At 44.8% G+C, this 23366-nt stretch overlaps 2 protein-coding genes across 4 annotated transcripts in view; one reads left to right on the top strand and one right to left on the bottom strand.

The window, feature by feature from the left end:
* The window catches only part of fbn1 (fibrillin 1), a 70631-nt gene extending 50971 nt beyond the window's left edge, over positions 1 to 19660 (top strand). For both annotated transcript variants that reach the window (XM_061670876.1, XM_061670877.1), the window contains exons 45-66: positions 81 to 203; positions 1205 to 1330; positions 1412 to 1528; positions 1623 to 1748; positions 1831 to 1950; positions 3254 to 3379; positions 6880 to 7032; positions 7128 to 7190; positions 7272 to 7391; positions 7483 to 7602; positions 8211 to 8333; positions 9269 to 9400; positions 9880 to 10005; positions 10452 to 10658; positions 11468 to 11593; positions 11820 to 11942; positions 13063 to 13179; positions 15140 to 15268; positions 15358 to 15477; positions 16526 to 16757; positions 16831 to 17014; positions 18191 to 19660. In XM_061670876.1, coding sequence (XP_061526860.1) covers positions 81 to 203; positions 1205 to 1330; positions 1412 to 1528; positions 1623 to 1748; positions 1831 to 1950; positions 3254 to 3379; positions 6880 to 7032; positions 7128 to 7190; positions 7272 to 7391; positions 7483 to 7602; positions 8211 to 8333; positions 9269 to 9400; positions 9880 to 10005; positions 10452 to 10658; positions 11468 to 11593; positions 11820 to 11942; positions 13063 to 13179; positions 15140 to 15268; positions 15358 to 15477; positions 16526 to 16757; positions 16831 to 17014; positions 18191 to 18577 — 3200 coding nt within the window. In that variant the 3' untranslated portion in view covers positions 18578 to 19660. The remainder of the gene's footprint in view (positions 1 to 80; positions 204 to 1204; positions 1331 to 1411; positions 1529 to 1622; positions 1749 to 1830; positions 1951 to 3253; positions 3380 to 6879; positions 7033 to 7127; positions 7191 to 7271; positions 7392 to 7482; positions 7603 to 8210; positions 8334 to 9268; positions 9401 to 9879; positions 10006 to 10451; positions 10659 to 11467; positions 11594 to 11819; positions 11943 to 13062; positions 13180 to 15139; positions 15269 to 15357; positions 15478 to 16525; positions 16758 to 16830; positions 17015 to 18190) is intronic.
* Positions 19661 to 19901: 241 nt separating this feature from the next.
* On the bottom strand, positions 19902 to 22497 carry dut (deoxyuridine triphosphatase). Of its 2 annotated transcripts, XM_061670879.1 has the most exons (7): positions 22385 to 22497; positions 21627 to 21789; positions 21021 to 21112; positions 20851 to 20895; positions 20650 to 20724; positions 20417 to 20487; positions 19902 to 20326 (listed from the first exon to the last, which is right to left on the bottom strand). In XM_061670879.1, exons 1-7 carry the CDS (start codon positions 22482 to 22484, stop codon positions 20270 to 20272), a joined length of 603 nt encoding a protein of 200 aa, XP_061526863.1. In that variant the 5' UTR covers positions 22485 to 22497; the 3' UTR covers positions 19902 to 20269. The 2 variants fall into 2 exon arrangements, with proteins under 2 accessions (XP_061526863.1, XP_061526864.1); XM_061670880.1 differs by lacking the exon at positions 22385 to 22497 and having other exon boundaries at positions 21627 to 22359.
* Between the last annotated feature and the right edge of the window lie 869 nt (positions 22498 to 23366).

The raw sequence follows: 23366 nt of genomic DNA, 5'->3' as shown, positions 1-23366 counted from the left end.
TACAACATTGACCGACTTTCCGAATTCTGATGTACTGTACGCACCAAGTCAAGTTCATAACCAAATCCTCTTTTTCGCAGATATCGATGAGTGTCAGAATGGGCCCGTGTGCCAGCATAATGCAGCCTGCTTAAACATGCCTGGAAGCTACCGCTGCGAGTGCAAACCTGGGTATCGACTCACCATGGCAGGACAATGCCTAGGTACAGTATATCCTTCATTTTTAATATTGTTTTGATAACGCTTCCCTTCTTTTACCGTACTTCAGATGGCTCGTAATGTGTCAGGGAATACAGTGTTATAAAGATACACAGTAGGAATGTAGAAGTGTTAACAACAGAAAGCTTTGCTACTAACTTGTTTGTACAACTGTTTTATGCCATTGATTATTGCAAGGTGGTAGTAATTATTACATTAATGCCATGCACAATTTAAAAAAAATTATAGAATGAATCCATGATATGTTACAGAACCATCCGCAATAGGTGGGGGAAAAAAACGAGATAGAGACCATGTGTTTTTTGGTACTTTTACCCCCACCTGCTTTAAATTCATACAAACATATTAAAACACGATTTAATGTATTCCTGAACGCCTGTAGTCACGCGCTCGCTCAAACATTTAGACATTCAAGATGTCTATTTGCCAGGTTTACTGTAAAACTGACACAAAACAATATAACATTTGAAACAAATTAAACATTGTATAATTAAACACCAAAGTGTTCCACCAAACCATAGAATTTTGTCTAATGTAAGTCGGCGAGCTCAATGCCAAAGTATAATGTGACACATACTATGCGACACGCCATAGACAAGCCAACGGAAATTATAACCCTTCAAAACAACTGCTACGTTAACGCCAACGGTGCAGCAAAACATACAGGTCATAGAACATTACTCACAGGCAAATATTCTCTCTGCTCTGTCGGAATGACTAATACTGGAACTTGCAGTGGTTGGGGACCTTCTCTGTCTCCTTTTCTAGCTGTTAATTACGCTGCATCGGGGTCCTGCCCGGCATGTTGGAGCACAACATGGTACTAGACTCAAGGCGCGCAGCTAGGAATTTGGACTTGCCTGTATGCTGTACAAACGCAAAAACTATCATTTAAAAATACGCAATATACCGGAGTTCACTGAATAAATTCACCAATATTGTGTCCATTCTATTATATACACTAGTTTGTTTGTCTTTTCCTTAGATCGTAACGAATGTGCCGAGAATGCCGGTGTTTGCAATCCTGGTCAGTGCATTGACACGCTGGGGAGCTACCGTTGCATCTGCCCTAACGGATTTAAAACAACTCGGGACCAGTCAATGTGTGTTGGTAAGCTATTTGTTTTTAACCCTCTTACTGTTGTTCTCCTACTGAGTGCTATCGTGTTTGAACCTAAAATGGTATTTTTAGACACGGACGAATGCGAGCGACAACCCTGCGGCAACGGGACCTGTAAGAACACTGTGGGCTCATACAACTGTCTCTGCTACCCCGGATTCCAAAATTCACACAACAGTGACTGCATAGGTACTGTACAAATGCGTATTTGTATGGAAAAGGGAAACGAGAGCCATGTTATGTATTCAAAGGTAACATATGCCTGTGTTTGTGTTGTGTTCAGACATTGATGAGTGCTCAAGTCAGAGGGGCATCTGTCGTAACGGACAATGTGTGAACACTGTGGGCAACTTCCTCTGCGTGTGCAATGATGGCTATGAGCTTTCGCCAGACGGCAGACTGTGTGTAGGTAAGAAACGGTAGATACCTTCGTGGCTACTGTATGTTTGACAAATTTACACGACGCCCCTCATTCCTCCCTTTCGTCTCAGATATAAACGAATGTGTAGTAAATCCTGGCACATGCGGCGTTGGCACTTGTCTGAATCTGGATGGCTCGTACAGATGCATTTGCCCACCTGGATATTATCTCCATGAGGAAACATGCGAAGGTAACCTAAACGCGAAGGCAGCCGGCATCACATCGGCGCTCAAGCCGACACTACTTACAAGCAATCACGCGCGCGCACACACACAACCAGGGGCAAGCTACCTCTGTCCATAACAAAATGGTTTCTTCCATTAACCATTCTACATCAGAAAGTAATTTAAGGATTCATGCAGGTAAAATGAAAAAGTACATACAAGTACAGTACAGGCAAAAACAGAACTTACTGCCTCACCTTATAAATACGGTGCTTAGGACAGTGATTCCCAACCAGTGTGCCGTGGGAAATGATCAAATTTGACTTAATTGCTCAAAAAAAAGATTCATTTACAAGAAATAATGTATCTTTGTTCCTCTATTTATGCCAGTGAGGCATAGCGACAGACAGAACAAATGAATGGTCTTCTATTAGACGGCAGGAAGTACATACAGTCATTAATGTATCCACTGGTTGTGACATTTTTGTTTGTCGGATTGCTGTGAGATTTGTTCAATTGTAAAATGTGTGCCTTGGCTCCATAAAGGTTGGCAATCACTGGCTTAGGATTCCAAAAGGGTGGAAACTTTCAGCTAAATTTCAGACAGTTTCGGTTAAATTTCCATGGGAAGATAAACTGGGGAATTTTGGAAATATTGTCAAGGTGACAAATAGAAATGTCTATGGCAGTGAATGAGTTAACAGCCAACCTTCAATTTTGTAAAACTACTTGTTGTCTCCTGATATACTTTAAAAAAAAACAACAACAACAACTATATGTTACCATCATTTCAATAGGTTTAATATCAGGGCATTTTTGCTGATTGAATGACTAAAACATGAAAATGTTTCTATTAGCTCCCAAAATCCATCACTTTTAAGCCTTCGTGATTCTTGTGAGAACAGGCTCTTACTAGATGAGAATAAAGTGCTGCCTCCGCTGCTCCCCGTCCATGTCTCATTTATTTCCTCCTTCTCACATGTGGGAGTGGGCCCAAAGTAGAATGCTTGGATTGTTTATGTAGTGATGCTGATGAAGAGATATTCGGCAGACTTCAACACATTCCTGCTCAGGGCTCTGTTCTTGGAAGCAGGGAGGAACAGCACTAAATTCTTAACATCAGTCAGAGCAGCAGCTGGTCATCGTGACGGCTGAACGCGTGACAGCGAGGTTATTCCCCTGTGATGTTCTTTTCACATATCGCATATTTGAATAAACTTTGATTTACTGACTTCACTGATTTAACCCCATCCCTATTAACCCTGACACAGATGAAGAAACAGGGTGAACTTCTGTACAGATTCTGATTTGATTTTCTTTTGGTGCCAGACATTGACGAGTGTTCCCAGTCACCCGAGATCTGTATGTTTGGAACCTGCTCCAACACAGAGGGAAGCTTCACCTGCTTATGCCCTGAGGGCTTCCAACTGTCTGCCTCTGGGCGCAGATGTTTAGGTAAGTACGTGAAACAAGGAACAAGACTATCTTGAAACTGCGTTATAGATGAGGTGCGAGGTGTACCTCTGTCATTTTATCCTTCCGTGCCGAGAAAGCACTCAGTGTCCCTGTTGCTTTTGTGGGTGTTAGGGTGACTCTGAACCCACCGCCTTCCCACCCCCTCAATTGTGTACGTATGTGTTTATGTACTCCATGTGCGTGTTTAACGCTTGGGTGGGGGCGCGCTGAGTCCACCGTTAGGGAGTTCCTTTGAAACACACGAGCGATGACATCACCGGTTCTGAAGAGGCGGATTAAAGTTTGCATTTCACCCCTCTCCCTAGCGTCAGTCGTGCTTGACTGAAGGGTGGAGAAAGAATTAGAGCAGCTGGGTGGAGGGTGCAAACATGGGCAATAAATCAGATCAAGGATAAATCCCGTCACACTTGTTTGAGGGTTGTTTTTCTGGAAAAGGATGATTGACATGCAAAGGATGGCGTAAACTGCCGGGTGTCCCATCAGTAACGATACACTTCTTTTTTTCCATTTCATTTCAGGTATTATTTGGACAGACGTGAGGCCATCGGCATTTCATAGCTTTAGGGTTTGCAGTTGTTGCAAGCATGTCGTTCGTTCCCTTACCCATGGCTCGCCAATTGTCGTTGGAACAGCGTTACAAAATTGCTGCCTGGCAAGAAGTTCTTCTGTACTAACTTCAGTTACTACAGTTCAGCGCCAGTTTGAGAAGCTTCATAGCGTCACACAAAACAAGATCTGTTCTTGTCAAACCATGCAGCGGAACAACACCTTACTCTTAGAGCAGGCGTTCGCGCAAAGCCAGGGAAAGACTATCGAGAGGGCTCCACAAAAGCTTGGTTCATGCTTTTTTGGGCTGAATTCGAGTGCAGCCCTCCGGATAGACCTTCCCTGGCTTTGGGCTAACGCCTGCTCTAGAAGGTCAGTGTTTACATCAGTTGCAGGCCTTCCGCTGCACGGTTTGACAAGAACAGATCTTGTTTTGTGTGACGCTATGAAGCTTCTCAAACTGGCGCTGAACTGTAGTTGGGGACAGATAAACTTATTGCAATGCTACTCCCGCATCAATTGGCGAGCCCTGGGTAAGGGAATGAAATATTTACAAAAATTGAAAAGCCTGAGCTGCCAAATACCGAAGGCCTCACGTCTGTCCGAATTATACCTGAAACGAAATAGAAAGAAGGAAGCGTACAGTGACTTTTGGGACACCCTGTATAGATTTTGTATCGGATCTCATCAGTTATACTTAGTCGTGATGGTATTTGTTTCATTTATGTTATTTTTATGACACCGACTGTCAGTGAGACTGCTGTTGTGCTTGTTGACAATTTTGCTGAGAGTCTAAGTGCATTTTACCACAACATCTGTGCACAAGGCATCGAGTGTTTTGCGGAAATATCAGCGGATTGGTTTTGTGGAGCGAAGTAACTTGACCCACTAGGACGCTGTGTACACAGCACCAGGTGTTCATGTCTTCGCCAGGTGCGCGCTCATGTGTGTACGATCTGTTGTGGTCAAGGCGCTTATTTGTGCAATTTGGCGAAGAGCTAGCAGGAGAGCGTGACCATGTGCTTCTCATTACAAGAGCCAGGAAGAGTCCTCACAATCCTCTCCATTTGCCAACCTCCCCAAGTTAAATGTTTTATCATTAAGCAACAACAACAACAACAAAAAAGCTCCCTTTGCTGCTCTTACTAAGTTTAAAACTTGTTAACCCCAAATCTATATGGGAGCTCACAGGGCCATTATTTATTAAGTACATACGGTAAGAGCCCCTCCTTGAGCCGTCACCTTGTCGTGGTGGAGGGGTTTGTGTGTCCCAGTGATCCTAGGAGCTAAGTTGTCTGGGGCTTTATGGCCCTGGCAGGGTCACCCATGACAAACAGGTCCTAGGTGAGGGACCAGACAAAGCACGGCTCAAAGACCCCTTATGATGACGACAAACAATGGACTTCGTTTTCCCTTGCCCGGACGCGGGTCACCGGGGCCCCCCTCTGGAGCCAGGCCTAGAGGTGGGGTTCGAAGGCGAGCGCCTCGTGGCCGGGCCGAAAGGGTAACGTACGTCCCCCTTCCCATGGGCTCACCACCTGTGGGAGGGGCCATAGGGGTCGGGTGCAGTGCGAGCTGGGCGGCGGCCGAAGGCGGGGACCTTGGCGATCCATCCCCGGCTACAGAAGCTGGCTCTAAGGACGTGGAATGTCACCTCTCTGGCAGGAAAAGAGTCCGAGCTGGTGTGTGAGGTCGAGAAGTTCCAACTAGATATAGTCGGATTCGCCTCCACACACAGCTTGGGCTCTGGTACCAGTCCTCTCGAGAGGGGTTGGACTCTCTTCCACTCTGGAGTTGCCCACGGTGAGTTGCACCAAAGCAGTGCACCACCAACACTGTGTATAGTGGGGATGGGGCGCTGCTGACCCCGACTCGGGACGTTGCGAGTCGGTGGGGAGAATACTTCGAAGACCTCCTCAATTCCACCGACACGCCTTCCCATGAGGAAGCAGAGTCTGGGTTCTCTGAGGCGGGCTCTCCTATCTCTTGGGTTGAGGTCACCGAGGTGGTTAAAAAGCTCCTCGGTGGCAAGGCCCCGGGGGTGGATGAGATTCACCCGGAGGGTTGGACTCCGCCAAGGCTGCCCTTTGTCACCGATTCTGTTCATAACTTTTATGGACAGAATTTCTAGGCGCAGCCGAAGCGTAGAGGGGTCCGGTTTGGTGGCCTGAGTATTGCATCTCTGCTTTTTGCAGATGATGTGGTTCTGTTGGCTTCATCAAGCCGTGACCTCCAACTCTCACCGGAGCGGTTTGCAGCCGAGTGTGAAGCGGCTGGGATGAGAATCGGCACCTCCAAATCTGAGACCGTGGTCCTCAGTCGGAAAAGGGTGGCGTGCCCTCTCCAGGTCGGGGATGAGATCCTGCCCCAAGTGGAGGAGTTCAAGTATCTCGGGGTCTTGTTCACGAGTGAGGGAAGAACGGAACGGGAGATCAACAGGCGGATCGGTGCAGCGTCTGCAGTGATGCGGACTTTGTATCGGTGCGTTGTGGTAAAGAAGGAGCTTCGCCGAAAGGCGAAGCTCTCGACTTACCGGTCGATCTACGTTCCTCCCCTCACCTATGGTCACGAGCTGTGGGTCGTGACCCAAAGAACGAGATCCAGGATACAAGCGGCCGAAATAAAATCTCCCTTCGAGATAGATGTTGTTGTGACTTCCGTCTTGTCCCAAAGTACAGTAATTACGCTTTATAAAACCCATTTACATTCTATTTTATTATGTTTTTACAGCACAACACAGTGCTGTTGTAATGATAACGTGATGATTTGGGGGAACTTGCATCAATGAGATAGATCGATCATTTATAAATTATTAGCTTTTAGAATATCCTTAAAGTCAAACTTTGGACTTTTCTCATCCACTTCCAAATGGTGTTATTTGTTCGTCACCTTTTCTCTCTGTTGTTTTCCTTTGTACGTGTGTGCCCATTTAGATGTACGCGTCAACTACTGCTATACAAAGTTTGAAAACGGGCGCTGCCAAGTTCCAAAGCCTCAGAATACTTCCAAGGAAGAATGCTGCTGTACTGGAATGCCGGGTCAAGGCTGGGGAGATCCCTGTGAAATCTGCCCTGCCCAGACAGAGGGTAGGTTTCCATCACACAGGCAAAAAAATCACGAGCATGCTAATTGCTACAAGACATGTTTTAGTATTAATGATGTTTGCAATACAATGTTCCAGAGGCGTATACCCTTCTCTGTAAAAATAAGGGATACACACGTGGGCTCGATGACGCTCCAAAAGGTATGAGGCTTATTATCTACCGCGTGAATCATTATCCTCGGCTCCTCTTGCGGTATCCCATTGACTTTCCTTTTCTCGTAGATATTGATGAATGCATCAATAACCCCTGTGCTAACGGCCAGTGCATCAACACAGACGGTTCTTTCCGCTGTGAATGTCCGCTGGGCTACAGACTAGACATCCGAGGAGTTACTTGTGTCGGCAAGTGTCTCTTATCATCCATCCGTTGTTGCTCTCTTTCTTTCTTATGTGTGTATATATGATGCATTCAATACGTCTATGTCCATTCCAGACACCGATGAGTGTGATGTTGGTAACCCCTGCGGAAACGGCACGTGCTCAAATGTGATCGGAGGCTTTGAGTGTGCATGTGAGGAGGGCTTTGAGCCTGGTCCAATGATGACCTGTGAAGGTGTGCCAAATGGAGTCTTATCTATTCTACACGGAAGAAAATGGACCCATTTTTCAAAAGTTACTCTCATTTATTAGTTTGTTTCATATTACATTAACAATTTGTTTCAAACCTTGAATTTGGATTTGAAATAAAAATGTACATTAAACACAAAGTAAAAAATAGAATTTATCATAAGGACCAGGGACTATTTTCGCTTCCATTCCTTCTTTTTCAATTTTAATTCTTTTTTTTTTTTTAATTTCTCCTTTCCTTCCTTTCTTGCTCTGCCAGGATACAAAATCCAGGACGTGTCTTTAAAGGAGCGCTACCAGTAACTATAAATGAGCGCAAAAAAACATTTACCCCCTTAAAATGAACTTTAGTGTAAAGTGAGGATGCTATTGTAGTGCAAGTAAAAGTATTGTTTTTTCATCTGATTTGATGGGAGTGAAATTTGCTTTCAGTCAAAGCACACGGAACAAGTTCAAACTGAAAACCACCGTTTTGAATTGAATTTAAAAATGCACTTCAGATGAATAACACCCATTGCATTGTTTTCCGTGTATTTATAATTGATCTTGTTATTATCATTGGACTCCTCTCACTTTTTTCGTGCTCTCTTCCAGACATCAACGAGTGCGCCCAGAATCCTCTGCTGTGTGCATTCCGCTGTGTAAATGTAGTGGGCTCCTACGAGTGTAAATGTCCAACAGGATACGTGCTGCGTGAGGATAAGAGGATGTGTAAAGGTACCACAACTCAATGACTAATCCGTCCTAAACGCAGCTCCTAGTCACCATTTAGCAGTGTATACAATAGCAGTAATAGCCCCTCGTGAAGTTACATAACATGCCATCTCTCGAGCCCTCTTAAAACCTGAGAAAATGTAGCCAGACGAGTCGCTGTTTACACCTCCGCTGTCTCAAATGCCATGGTTGCCGTAACAACCGTTGTATTTGGAGGGAAGGTTCGAGACACAGAGGGAACCTCTCAGTGTCAGTAGCGTCATTGTATATATCCGCAACCTCCAAACAGACCACCGATTCTCTTCCTAAATGTCGATATGCAACTCCTGTTTCCTTGCCAGTATCATACTGAGTAGATGGAGGCCATAATAGAGGTCTGTGTGCATGTAATATTTGAGGCCCAATTGCGTATAGATCCCACTAGATATATATAGATATATATCATAAAACAACAACACCACGCATCCTGCATGTACACAGTCATGAACCCAGTGTACATCGACAACTATTCAGTCGTTAAATTATTCAACACAAACAAATCACCACCACGTGAGGCTCATCAATAGCATTCGCTAGCATACTAGCCTGAATACCACGCTAGCAAAAAACTGCCGTGACATCACACATGGGCAAACAAGTGTGCGCACAATCACTTGGCACAAGCAGTATCAAGTCATTAAACTGACCATTTGGCATTTACACACAATCATATATGTAAGGGAATACAGCTAACAGCAATGTCGACAACACGCCTAATAGTAGCTGCATCGAAAGACAAACAGTGACATACATAGTGAATAGCAGAAGACGGGTTTCCAAAAAAAATGATCTGCAAATTTGCCAACGCTGAACCGTGAATATGTCGAGGTTCGCTGTACCAGTGAACGTGCGACTCATCCTCAGTGGTGTGATTAATGCTTCGTGTGTTTGTCTTGCAGACCAGAATGAATGTGCAGATGGTCTAGATGATTGTGCCAGCAGAGGAATGACCTGCAAGAACCTCATTGGTACATTTATGTGCATCTGCTCACCTGGATACACACGCCACCCGGGTGGAGATGGCTGCATCGGTGAGACTATATCAGCAACTAAACCCATACTGTTGCTCATTGCTTTCTATTTGAGCATTAACCCCCAGATTTTGCAAAGGTAAATAGACTTTCAATTTCACTATGAATGGGTTTCTTTACAAAACTTTAAGTTTCTTTGGCCTTTATTTGGACTTTCAGAGAGTTTACAATCAAAATAGAAAGGGCCAATTTTAGCCATCTCTTTACGGCTGGTCTTGAATAATTCTTTATTATCTGTAAGAGCGGTAGCAATGTAAGTCCTTCGAAGTATTTGACAAGTTATTTCCATTGGACCAGCATCATTTTCGAAACCGGTCTCATTACGATGCATGGCAGTTCTACACGCTTGCACACCGTGGCAGTTCCGAGCATGTGCAATATGTGCGGCTGCGCAGGGCAGCATCGCCGGGGGGGCTCTCATGGTGAAACTATAATTTAGGCGTTTCCTCACGTACTGTTTTCCTGTATGTCTGCTTCAGATCTGAACGAATGTACAGCCAAACCGGGCATCTGTAAGAACGGCCGTTGTGAGAACACAGTGGGAAGCTATCGCTGCAGATGTGATGAGGGATTCATATCTAACCCCACACAGACGGAATGTATCGGTAAGTGTGTGCGTAGTACTCACTTAACTCTTTGCATATTCGACATGGATAGGCAGTTGATTGTAGTTACATTTGAAAAATATGTGGTCAATATATGTCTAGTAATCAGCCTTTTCGTGGCACTCTCCTATCTGGTTTATAACCGTGTGTTTGTAACTGTCAAGATAGAGGAAAGCAACTCGTTTCACAGGTTTCCTTTCGAATCTAAATATATACCTCAGATTCAAAGTGATGTACTGAAGCCTGTGAGAAAAACTCCAGGCCAAGCGAGGCTCAGCTGCTATCGAACTTCTGACAGACATTGGCGATAGTGCGTGTAGGTTATCTCCTCACGTCTGGTCTTGTCTGGGTGGCTTTGTCTGCTTCCCTTGAGCCATCGCTTTGTTTACTCGCGTGATGGTTTGTCTCGCTCTCACATTCCCTTCCCCATGTCTCCCGGCATCTAGATAACCGTGAGGGCTTCTGTTTCACTGAGGTTCTGACCACTCTGTGTCAGCTGACATCCAGTAACAGAAACATGGTGACCAAGTCGGAGTGTTGCTGTGATGGAGGCAGGGGCTGGAGCAACAACTGTGAGCTTTGTCCACTCCCTGGGACCACCCACTTCAAGAAAATGTGTCCTCTGGGAACTGGATATACAACTACTGGCAAAGGTATTTTGAACATTTAAGTAAATCTAATGAAAGGAAGACTTCAAAACAAAGCACAATTAGTTCACTTCTTTGTAATGGCAAAGAGAAGATTGGCTCCAGCTTACCTGCAGCCCGAAAGAGGAGAAGCACTGTAAAAATTGGATGGATGGAAGTAATTGATGAATTCCTCACGAGACAAAAACAGCCACACGCAAGCCACTTCGTCAAAGAGAGAGAGCCATTTTCAACACTTAAGATTGGTCCATAATTTGTCAAAATAGATGGAGACTCTCTCATAGTAGCCTATAAACCTATGGAAAAATATGAAATTGACCAAATTTGGACATAGGAGGTTTCCGCCCGACAGTGACGGTATATACACACACACATACAAAGTCATCGACGCCCCCTTTAGAATTGTCGACAGATGGCACAAAATGGTACCGAAGTACCTCTTTTGTCTAAATGAAACTCACTTTAACATAGTTTCTTGGCAGCAAGATGAAGCACTCCGTTTGTCGAAATGAAACTCCTCCACTCCCTTCAACATAGTTCTTTGGCTCGAAGCAGGCCGGCAGATGACGCCGAAGCGATGTATTATCGCTTTGGCCTGAGCACAAGAACAGTGGATAGTTGTTCAGCAAATAATGGAGGATAGGTTCCCCCCCAAATATGTGAATTTGCGAACGCTGGACCGTGAATATGCAGAGGTTCGCTGTACGCACTGAGACATGAAAACAGGTATTCTTAGTTACTTACAGTAAGTTAATGTCAGGTAATTAAGCCACTCCGTATTTCGGTTTATTGACACGAACGTTCCTTTCTTTCAGATATCGACGAGTGTCGTGTGATGGGGAACTTGTGCGACAACGGCCAGTGTGTCAACAATCTAGGCTCGTACAACTGCATCTGCAAACCCGGCTACACCACAGACATCACTGGCACTCAGTGTGTGGGTGAGCGTACAGTTCACATCCATCTCTCAACTTTATGGACTCGTTTCCTGCCATAACTGCCTCCTGTTCCCATTCCTGCTACCTTGTAAAAGGCCAAAACCACACGGGTAGACTGCCCGCACGCATACGTGCAAAATATAGCCCGACTCTGTTCATCTCATCATCTGCGCTCATGGAATATTTGTCGAAAAGATCAAGCAATGTCTCACACTCATGTTCATTGCAGATGTGGACGAGTGCATACAGGCACCCAAGCCTTGTAACTTCATCTGTAAGAACACAGAGGGTGGATATCTTTGTTCCTGCCCCCGTGGATACATCCTGCAGGAAGATGGGAAGAGCTGCAGAGGTGACACACACACACAAAGCCAAAGAACCTTTAATATTCAATAGCAGCTGTCCTTGACAAAGTTTTCCGGTTGGAACCGCAGTACTGCTGAGTAGACCTGGCCCCCTCCCAGTATTATGCTCGCTCTTCTATTCTGGGTCGGCCTTGAGCTCGCACTTAATCACATCCTGCATCCAAAGCTTCTGTTAATCAGGCTTGTTTTTGAGCCTAATAAAAATGTGCTCGTCGGTCTTCGGTGGCTTCTCTCGTCTGTATTTACCAGAACTTTAGTTCCCCTGGCTCGCCAGTGCCCCTTGTGCGGTGCCGGTTTCTTGTATGTGCAATATGCACAGGGCGGCATGGATGCTGTGTGCAATTAGACATGGGCAATGCAAAAGATGCTAATGAAGTACAGCTGCTATAGGAGGGTTTAGCGCGAGACTTGTTGCTAAAGACGGTTTAGGGTGGGTTAAGGTTAGGATTAGGGTGGGTTAGGGTTAGTGGGAAACATATTAACGCTGCCACACTTGAGTCACATACTTCTTTTCCTGTCTGGAAGCAGGAGGGTGTGTTCTACCGCCACACAGCAGCCAATCAAAGTGCAGCAGCGTGTGTCCCGGAGCCAATATTATTGGAGCAGGGCGTGTCCTGCCTGGAAACCATGGGGGAACCCAAACATTTAGAAATAATACATTTCATAGCCATAATTGTAGAGCGTAATTGCAATACCATGATACCGTGAAACCGTGATATTTTTGCTCATACGTGAAATCCTTTTTTATTGTGTGGGGATTTGTGCCCTCTTGTGGAGACCTTATAAGGTGTCGTCAAGATGTTGCTAATAAACTGTGGAGTGACAGGTTGTCAAGTATGACATGGCTGTTTGAAGACCTTTACGTTTAGGGAAGGAGCTAAGGTTAGGTCGTTGTTGGCAGAAAGGGACAGGGCACTATTCAAGCGAGCATCGCCACCGCCTCTGTGTTTCTACTGTCTGGCTCATTTGCAGTTCACTTGTAGGTCAGTGACTGTAGATGGACTGGAATTTGACTCCCCCCAAAAACAGAGCAGCCCTCACAAAGTAGTGCGTGCAATCATCTCACGATAACAACAAGATGATGTCATGTCTCCACTTCCTCTTCAGACTTGGATGAGTGTTCGACAAAACAGCACAACTGTCAATTCTTGTGCGTGAACACCATCGGCGGATTTACCTGCAAGTGTCCTCCTGGCTTTTCCCAGCATCACACCGCCTGCATTGGTAAATAAACACGAGCAAAACATATCTAAATATTTTGTCCTTGGAAGTGCTCTTGTGTCTGTGCATACCGAAAAGGAATGAGCCGGATAAACATGTTGAGTCATCATGCGCTTGCGACTTCCCGTGTCCGGCATGCACATGCTTGAGCTTCCCCGTTGTCACTTCTTGTACGATCAAGCCTGCTTCGTCATAGTTTTTTGTGAACTCTGTTTGATATCAGGCGACACGGTGGCCGACTGGCTAGAGCGTCTGCCTCACAGTTCTGAGGACCGGGGTTCAATCCCCGGCCTCGCCTGTGTGGAGTTTGCATGTTCTCCCCGTGCCTGCGTGGGTTCCCGCCCACGCCCCAAAAACATCCCTGGTAGGTTAATTGAAGGGTCTAAATTGCCCGTAGGTGCGAATGGGAATGTGAGTGCGAATGGCTGTTTGTTTCTATGTGCCCTGCGATCGGCTGGCAACCGGTTCAGGGCGTACCCCGCCTCCTGCCCGATGATAGCTGGGATTGGCTCCAGCGCTCCCGCGACCCTTGTGAGGATAAGCGGCTCAGAAAATGGATGGACGGATGGATGTTTGCTATCGCACACATCTTATTAGACTGTACTCGTGTGTAGTCGCGCAGCTTAGTGAGTCTTTGTTATGAAACTCTGCAATGGATTGTCCTGACAACCACAAGCTTTTTTCCAGACCATAAAGCAGCGCCCGTGACCTCATATCCATCCAGAGGCAAGGAGCTCTCGGTCCTGATTGCAGAACGGAATAGCCCCTGGCTTAGGAAACATATGTAGTGTGTCGTTAATTTGTCAACAAAAATTTGGGGAGGAACTGGAAAGCGGGAGTCCCAAAAAACACCTGTTTCTGAACGTTAGGGAATGTTGATTGGCCAAGCAATTTTACTGAAATGAACACTTTCCATGGCCTGCATAAAATACTATCAATAGACCCTCAGAATTTAGCACCAGTAGTTCTTCACAATGTCTCAGCCCCTCCGGAGAAACACTGAACTGTTTTCTTCACAATCGAGGTTTTCTAGCAAAACACAGTCAATGATTTTAGCACGCACACAATGGGATGCTGATTATGGCCCAAGCTTTGAGCTTTCTGTAACTGTATTCAAAGAGACAAATACCTGACAAACGGTCATTTTCACCTTCAACCACAACATGAGAACTCCAATTTCTACACAGAATTTAAGCGTACTGTATATGCATTGCTTTTGGTTATGGTCTGATGAAAGCTAGGTTGAACTTTATGGCCGTAATTCCAACAAATTAACCAACAATATTTGGTGCAAACACAACACTGCTCATCATCAAAACAACACCTTCCTATGTTAGCTACCATGTACCCACGCTACCTCAACCTGGAACATTAGTCAAGGTGGAGGGAATTATGAACAGTTCAAAATAACACTCACAAACCTTCAGGATTCTGCTAAAATGCAAAATAGATGTCAGGAAAAGCCTACAAGAACATCTTTATTTGTTCAACTTTTTAACAGCTTTATTTGGGGTTAATCTGGGGGCACTTTAAATGGTAGCAGGTGTGTGATGACTCCCGTTTTACATGGGTTCGAATGGGATCGGTTCATTCTGAACACGACCACGTCCCAGTTATAAGAGGGTGTGCACACTTGTGCAACCGCATTCTTTCAGTTGTGTCACTAATCCCTCTCGAGAAGGTTAAAAATGTTTTTTCAGTTGACGTGTACAGTTCACATCAATGGAGTGAAAATGTTCAGATGTCGTGTGCTTATGTCAGTACCAATTCTGATATACTTCTAACATTTATGTTGAAGGGTCGTTGAAATCACGAAAATCCCAGCTCGATACACTATGATATCCGTGCTCCATTACCTAATACTGTAGCCAGTCTGCAGTGTTCAACCCTATTCTTTTCTGTTTAATTTAGCACTTCTATGCTATTTTGTGTTAATCTGAACCATTCCTCCTTTGTGTGTTAGACAACAACGAGTGTTCAACAGACCCAAATCTTTGTGGCGCCAATGGTGCTTGCCAGAACACTCCAGGGAGCTTCAATTGCGACTGCCAGCGCGGCTTCTCATTAGACCCCAATGGACAGAGCTGTGAAGGTCTGAAAACAGCTGGCAGGCCACATCTCCGAATCAGACGATTCAATTCAGAAAGTTGACTTGTTTTCTTGTGTGTTTGCAACCCGAAGACACGGACGAGTGCGACGGCAACCACAGGTGTCAGCACGGCTGTCAGAACTTAGTGGGCGGCTACCGGTGCAGCTGTCCGCAGGGTTACCTGCAGCACTACCAGTGGAACCAGTGTGTGGGTGAGCAAAGGACTGGTTTGCTCTCTTGTGTTCCACTTATCAACCATCTTCTTTCACCATGACATCACGTATACTTCTGGATTCCAAAAGAGGAGTGGTAAACAAACCCATACAAGTCATTTGACCAAGAGAATGATGGTGAAAACAGCTAAAACGGCTTGAATGACGATTTTAGCCTTCTCTGCTGCCGCAGATTAACACATTCACTGCCATTGACGGCTTTAGAAGTCAAATGTCCGTGTTGACTGGGAAGCATCGAAGGGAGACAGAACACCATCCGTAATTTACATTTCAACAAGTGAATTGACTCAAAAATAGACCTAACCCTACATCTGAATTTGCAGACATAGGTCATTGAACAACTAGATGGTCAATTGACTTTTCTGGTGCTCTGGTTGATGGCACAGACATGCTGGTTTGATGCTGAAACTGTAACGCCGACCTTAGCTTGCAGGCTAGTCATTATGTTTGCTAAATTACTCAGACAAACGAAACAAACACTGTATACATAACCTGTGAGAAAATGTCTTCCACAAACCAGATGATGATGGTGGATTAGTTGCAGTCTATCCCTTTAGGAGTGGCTACTACGCCAGCAGGCAGTCTTGCCATCTTCTTCCGTCCGTTCGTCCCTGGCTATATCGCAGTTCACCTTTTGCGGCTTCACAGCGTTTATCGTACATTATTCGCTATGTCTTGCAGATTTTGTCTTTGGTGGGGGTGGTCTGCATTCGCGCTCCTCACCCACAGGTCCCGCTGGAATGAATTTCGATGAAAGGATGAAAAAGAAAAGATAGATCCAAAAAAATCGAAACCTCTTTTTGGATCAATCGACCGCAAACACCGATTTTTTGGCATCGTTACAGTTCAGGTCACCTTTCAGCTACCCGGAAGTATTCTGCCGCTTGTTGTTTACAAATATTATGAAAATGCCTGTACAATAATCTCCACGTGAGGCTGACATTTGACTTTTTCCCACTATTGTTTGTGCCACTTAAGCACGCTGACCTTCTGCTTGTTTATTTCCCCTCAACTTCCCGTGACCCAGATGAGAACGAGTGTCAGAACAGTCAAATCTGCGGGGGAGCATCATGCCACAACACTCTAGGGAGCTTCCGCTGCCTCTGCCCCACCGGCTTTAACTACGAACAGACTTCCGGGGGCTGCTCGGACATCAACGAGTGCTTCACCACCCAGAACCCCTGCAAGTTCGGATGCTCCAACACAGACGGGGGCTATCTGTGCGGTTGTCCCACTGGATACTACAGGGCAGGACAAGGGTACGCTACAAAATGAAAGGTTCTCTTTCAATCGATGTGTCCGGCAGCCTGACGGCTTTTGTCTTTGCTTCAGGCATTGCGTCTCCGGGCTGGCTTTAGGTGGCGTTGACCAAAGTGCTGCTCAGGGAGGGGAGGAGGATGAAAATTCTCTGTCTCCTGAGGCCTGCTACGAGTGCAAGGTCAACGGCTACCCCAAGAAGGGGCGCAATCGACGCAGCGCCAATTCAACACGGGATGAACCTGTGGATGACATGCAGGTAATTCGCCGGTCAGGTGTAGCTACACGTGACTGTTTGTCTCTACTGAGGGAACAGTGAAGGCAGATGCTTTCACTCTTTCTATGAATCGCCTAAGATCCTGTTAACGCCACTGCAATATTGAGCAAATTATTGGAGACCACAATGGAGGTCTGCGGACATGTAGAAATCAATAGACGAATTGATTAATGGAGCACAGTGAACCGTGCGAGCCCAGGCGCAAACGGTGAAAATCTGCGAATAGTTGATGCCCCCCGTGAAAAGGGTTCATAATTGCCTATTGGTGCCACAAGATGGTAGCAAAAGGCTACTTATGTCTCAATGAAGATCCTCAACTCACTTCAAATTGTTTCCTAGATACTGTACCTAGACACCACCAGATGGTGCCAAAGAATCTGGTCTGTTGTCAAAGCAATAAAAATACTGTACTGTAATGCAAGCTTGAAATACGAGCGCTGTACGTTGACCGCAAACTCAATTCAACTCACAATTCAGCAAAAAACAGGTTTCAAGCGGTTTAAACTAAACGTAAAACAAAGAGAATTGCACATTGTGTATTTAAAATAAGCAAACTATGTTGCCTTAGGAACGCCCCCTGCTAGCTTAATGCTAACATGAATAGAAAATGTCATTGATTTGGTTAGCATCTGTAGTCAACCCTTTCAACAACTGATATTTGAACACAAGCAGCTGAACAACAGGTAGACAGACAATATAATTATACTCACAGGCATCAATGATTTCTCCTCTACGAAAAATCTCGAACATTCCAGCGGCTCACTGATCCGTAGAGGTAGTAGTCTTTTCTTGGTTTGTGTCTTCAGGACAGTTTTATACAGTAGCTACTGCCTCCCGGTGGCCAAGGCGGGCGCAACAGAAGGAGCAGCACAGTTAATTGGATTGCAGCATTGAATTAGATTCACAAAGTGTTTCATGCTTTACATTGTATCTAATGAAGTTAGCACTCTGTTCTTATAACGTACAATGTTATAGTGATTATTAAGGAACAAAAACGCAAATTGAACGGATGAATGGCATTTCCATTTATTTCAAGGGGGAAAGATGATTTGAGAAATGAAAAGATGTAGCTCCCAGCGCCACTGTACTGTAATTGGGTGTTTTGCTCCAAATATCTGTGTCTGAACCAAACAGACAAGTTCCACTGTTTCTTCGCAGATGTCGGACAATGAGATGATCAGCCTGGCTAGTATGGACATTGAGGACACGCTGCACTTGCACATGAACATCAGCGACCTGAGCAACCGCGACCGCATCCTTGAATTCACGCCGGCTCTGTCCGCCCTCACCGATCACGTGCGCTACAGCATCGACGACGGAAACCAAGAGGGCTACTTCAAGATCAACCAGAGGGAGGGCGTGAGCTACCTGCACCTGAGCAAGAAGAAGGCCCTCGCTCCGGGCGCTTACGACCTCCGGATCAGCAGCATCCCCCTGTACAGGAACAAGGAGCTGAATGCGCTGGAGGATCGACACGATAAAGACTACCTCACGGGGCAGCTGGGGGACATCCTGAAGATGAGGGTGCAGATCATCCTGCATTAACCAGCGCAAGACTGTGGCGGGCGGAGGTGGATGATCCACAAGAGGCTAAACATCTCCAACTCTGGGTCACTTCTGCTTGCCACCAAAGAGACGAGGAGGAGGGCGCAGCGTTTGATTGCCAAAGATGATTCTACATGTCATAGATACAATTACTGTGGAAAAATGATGACTGAATGCTCAGTCAAATGAAGAACACAACATGAGAAGTGTGTAAAAACAGGATTGAAAGTGTGTTTGCATGTTGTATGATGATATGTGGAATCGGTGCCACTTTGAAAGGCATAAGGACAACGGGAAACTCTAATGGCCCCCCCCCCCCCCTTTTTTTCTTTTTCTTTCCTCCGCAAACAACTGTGCCCAAGTGGAAGAAAAGGATGTCCCGTTAGTCTGACCTGAATTAATTTCCTCACGGATACAACACATCTCTGTCTGTCACAAAGATGAAAATTGTGACGAGATCACGTAGGAGAGGAAAGGAAGCCACTAAGGACTATTGAGACGTTATCGCGTCTGTCTCGAACGACTCCTACTGCATATTTAAACGACGTTTGTCCGCCCTTTTCAATGGATCATTCATATTTACTGGTGCTAGCAACACAACCACATAGCTTTGGAAATGCACTGTGCTACCGTACAAGTCAATCCCATTGGCCACTCTCGATTTCACGTCTGCGCTAGCTCCCCTAAGCTGACCGCTCTTCTCTATATTTCATGTAAATTGTGTTTATACTGTAATAATCGACGCCACTTTTAATCTATGTTGCCTTTGTAAACTAGAGGAAGCCCCTGGATTACAGGGGTTTGTAACGGTGCTTATAATGACCAACTACTTTCTTTATTATCTGTATACATTCACATATGTGTACACAGACATACACACATCTGACATTAATGATGACAAACCTGGACCTTCCTGATCATGCACTGAGGCCTTCACGGCCACACATTCTCTCACACGTACAAATCAGTGCCGCATTACCACAGGCCAGCCTGACACCGGTCTTGTGTTCTTGTTCACGTCAGTGGGGGTTTAGTTGTACATTCACAATAAATAAAAAAAACATTCTTTTGGTGTACATCTAATTGCTACTTTTCCCCTTCATACCGTATGCCCAGGCATGTGCGATATGTGCTGCTGCACAGGGGCAGCGGGCAAAAAAAAAAAATACTTCATGAAATGGGTTTCTATTGCAAAAAAACAATGACCTGTCAAATCATTGATATTTGCAGCCCTCTGAGAGGCGCAAGCACGTGAATCTGGCTAAATCATAAACCACATAACAAACTGATTGTAGTGATTCAGTTGTCAAAGAAAAGTCATCCCTATTACCAACAAACTTTATTCACAGTACAAAGTGATAGCGCAACTAGTAAAACATACATGTAGTTACCAACACAATTTGCAAAATGCCTCTAGGCATGCTGGGAAGAGCAGAATCAACACCTGCTGTAGCACTGGGGAAGTGAATGCTATATAATGTAATATTTTGAGTGCCTTTTTAATTGGAAGGGGGGGGGGCCATTCAAGGCAGCTTCATGAAAACGTTGTCATACTCTGCCCCCGTGTGGATAAATACAATATTGCTACAATTAAATATCAATAATTAGGCATATCAGACAACGTACAAATGGGATATTTATTAACAAGTACAACTTCTAAACTCCAACTTTCCAAGGCAACAATTCAAAGTTTTAGTTGCACCCGGTTGAGCCGAACCCTCCAGCCCCACGCTCCGTGTCGTCAAGTGTCTGTAAAAAGACATTTTCATTGGAATCGTGACCACAAAGTACATGAAAAACTTTGAAACGTGTTCACAGAAGTGTACTTCGGCTCTTTACCTCCTGCTCGACTAATTCTGGGTAGGTGATTCTCTCACAAACCAGCTGAGCAACCCGGTCACCTTTTTTCACTAGAAGTTTGAATACACAAAGCTGAAACTATGAAACTGCGTCAGAAGTTAAAAAAAAAAATACAAGTTTTCGCTGAATTCATTTTTACACAGGAAATAGCATTCCATCCCGTTGTGACTAATGTTAGCGGAATTGACGACAACCTATCAGACGTCGGTCACCTTCAAACGTCTGCTTGCTGAAGTTAAACAGAACAATGCAGACATTCCCTCTGTAGTCCTCATCAATTACTCCAGCTGAGAATACACAAGGGGGAGAAAAAATAAATAAAATCACCTCATGGACTAGATTATAGCCCAATTTAATGGCGTTTAACATATTAAGGAGGAGGAAAAAAAGGAGGAATCTGCCATTTCACTCACCTCCGACGTCAATAAAGTGCTTTACTGTGAGTCCAGATCTCGGTGCTGACGAGAAAGTACAGTAAAGTTGCTGTCAATTTGTGGACAAAAAGTTTGGTGTTGTTGGGTTTTTTTTTGCGCGTGTGTGTGTGTGAGCGTGTGTTTGGGGGGGGGGGAGGAGACCAACTCACCCACTCTGCCATAACAGCCATGTGGTACTGCTATCTGGATGTCAGTTTTCACAATAGCTTTGTCCATAGGACCAATAGAATAATCATATGCACTGTTCAAAACAAGAAAAAGAAAAAGGTTTGTGGTTACATTGCATGTAAAACTCAATTTTACTATCAGTTCCGCTTGTTTGTGACCTAGACGTATTAGTTTTAACAACACTGAGCTGTTTTTTTTTTTTTTTTTTTTTTTTTTAAATGCGCTCATTTCCAAACTTATGAGAAAGTATTGCAACAAACAGAAATAATAGAAAGATGTAATTCACGAGTGGGGCTTTCTTTTTAGGATGGGCAAGAACGAATACGTCGATTTAAAACAGCATTTCATTGATATTATTTGCAAAGCTAAAGTTAAAGATCATGAAATCTGATTTAAAAAAAAAAAAAAAAAAAATGCCCAAGCTTGGGAAGTTCCATTACATTTTGCATTTTGCTAAAATGGCTGCGAAAACGCAAGCAAGGCGGGCAGAAATGGCCTGCAAAAGCTGAATGTTCCAAAAAAAATAAAATAATAATAAACAGGAATTATTTGAGAGAATTCCGGAAAGCAGAAGAAGTGGAAGGCACCTGTAGAGGTCATATCCAGCAGCCTTGGCGGAGCCTCGGCTGGGTGTCGTTGCCTTCTCGGAAAGTTTAGCGAAGTGAAGAACGGAGCGAGCCTCTTCGCCGTCTTCGCCGCGGTTGCTTTTCAACCTCTTGGACGGAGAGACGTCACAAACCTCTGCAACCTCTAGGGCGGGCATGTTGGCAAATGTTACAACGTGGTCAAGATAAAAAATAAACCCAACAGGAATGTTGTTTTGTCCGTGGCGACAAGGCTGCAGGCTGTGAATGAACTGAACGTCGGTTTTTTTTTTTCCCGGCGAGTTTTGCAAAATTCGCGGGCTAGAAGTTAGCCCCGCCTCCAGAATCTTTCTTTATGCACATTAGCACAACTAAAACGTTACTGTATAGATAAAACCGGCGTAGTTATACATTTCAATTCGTTTAAAGTAAGTGCATGTGCATTGTTATATGAAAACACCAAGCAGAATGTCATTTTTAGCTAATATAGCTGAGAATACGTCATAAAGACGCAACAGCATCATCATCGTCATCATCTCGCGAGATCTTTAGTTACCACCACACCAGAGGGACCAGACGAAAAATGCTTTTAATGTTGCATTCGCGCCATCGCAGGATGAACCACGTGCAACGTTTCTGTTGTCTACGCGTTCAGTTCACATTAAAGATATGCTAAACACAACGGTCACGGTCACCGAAATGATAATGAAACGAACGTCCCCTAGCTATGCGTACGGTGTCTGGCTTGGTCTGGTGCTTGCCTTTGTTATGATTGATCATCCGTGAATGAAACGGACTCCTTAAAAGACGCGAAGGGAAAAGTGATCTGCGGTTAGTTAGCCGCATCAATGTTAGTGTCATATCGTCTGCTAGCGTTAACAAATGACGGCAACAAAGATATAATACCTAGATGCTGCCCTGCGCGCTGGATCGTACGTCGACCTCGCCGCCATATTGGATGTGGTCGGTGAAGGCGGCTTTTCATTTCATTCGTGAAGATGAGTCAATCGCTGGGCTAGCAAAGTAAAGGCACTCTGTAAAAGCACGTATACTGGTAAAAGTAATGCTGATTTGACTCCTTTACTGGGTAAAAGTGAAAAGTCGAGACCCTTCGAGATGTCACAATTAATTGCCTGATCCACAACTAATTGATAATCAAAGTAGCAATTATTTTGACAATCGATTAATCGCTTAGCGCATTATCTCACTTTAAATTTGTCCGAATCCTCTCTCTACTATAAATATTGTCTGATTTCTGGAGCAGACCATTAAAGCAGACTGATTGTGTTTCAGTATCTTTTCTAACGTCGTGAACTAACTAACAATATATTCGAGATTAGATAATGATGAAGACTGGGAAAAATACAATTCACGTGTAATGTTTGTTTGTTTCCCTCCCCTCTCCCCCACTTGTCTTCAGCACCATTCGCATTTGTTTGCGGACAGATATGCCACATCAAATATGGCAGACATGCCGCCGTATGTCAGCAGCAAGCAAACCCACGCAATGGGGGGCCCTATGGGGTCTATGGGATTTCCATGTGCGTTTGCGCCCTGTCAGCCAATGCCGTGTACTTCCTGTTCTGGCAGGACGCAACGTTCAATCAATCCATCTGTTTTTCCGTCGCGCTCATCATCAGCAGCTATCTTTGGGTGAGAGGCGCGTGTAAGCGTATTCATTTGGATGTGTTTCATAATCCGCAATTGTTCTACTATTCAGTGTATCGTGGCATAAAGTGCCCA

Source organism: Phycodurus eques, chromosome 2 (genome assembly GCF_024500275.1).
Source record: "Phycodurus eques isolate BA_2022a chromosome 2, UOR_Pequ_1.1, whole genome shotgun sequence".
NCBI lineage: Eukaryota > Metazoa > Chordata > Actinopteri > Syngnathiformes > Syngnathidae > Phycodurus > Phycodurus eques.
The sequence above is the reverse complement of the archived record's forward strand: the minus strand, read 5'-3'. Positions and strand labels throughout refer to the sequence as shown.

Excerpts from the sequence above, each read along its gene's own strand:
- dut (XM_061670879.1), bottom strand. The coding sequence starts at position 22,484 with ATGACACTAACATTGATGCGGCTAACTAACCGCAGATCACTTTTCCCT. Across the intron at positions 21,113-21,626 it reads GCTGGATATGACCTCTACAG|TGCATATGATTATTCTATTG; the intron begins GTGCCTTCCACT and ends TGTTTTGAACAG. Across the intron at positions 20,488-20,649 it reads CAGCAAGCAGACGTTTGAAG|TGAAAAAAGGTGACCGGGTT; the intron begins GTGACCGACGTC and ends TCAAACTTCTAG.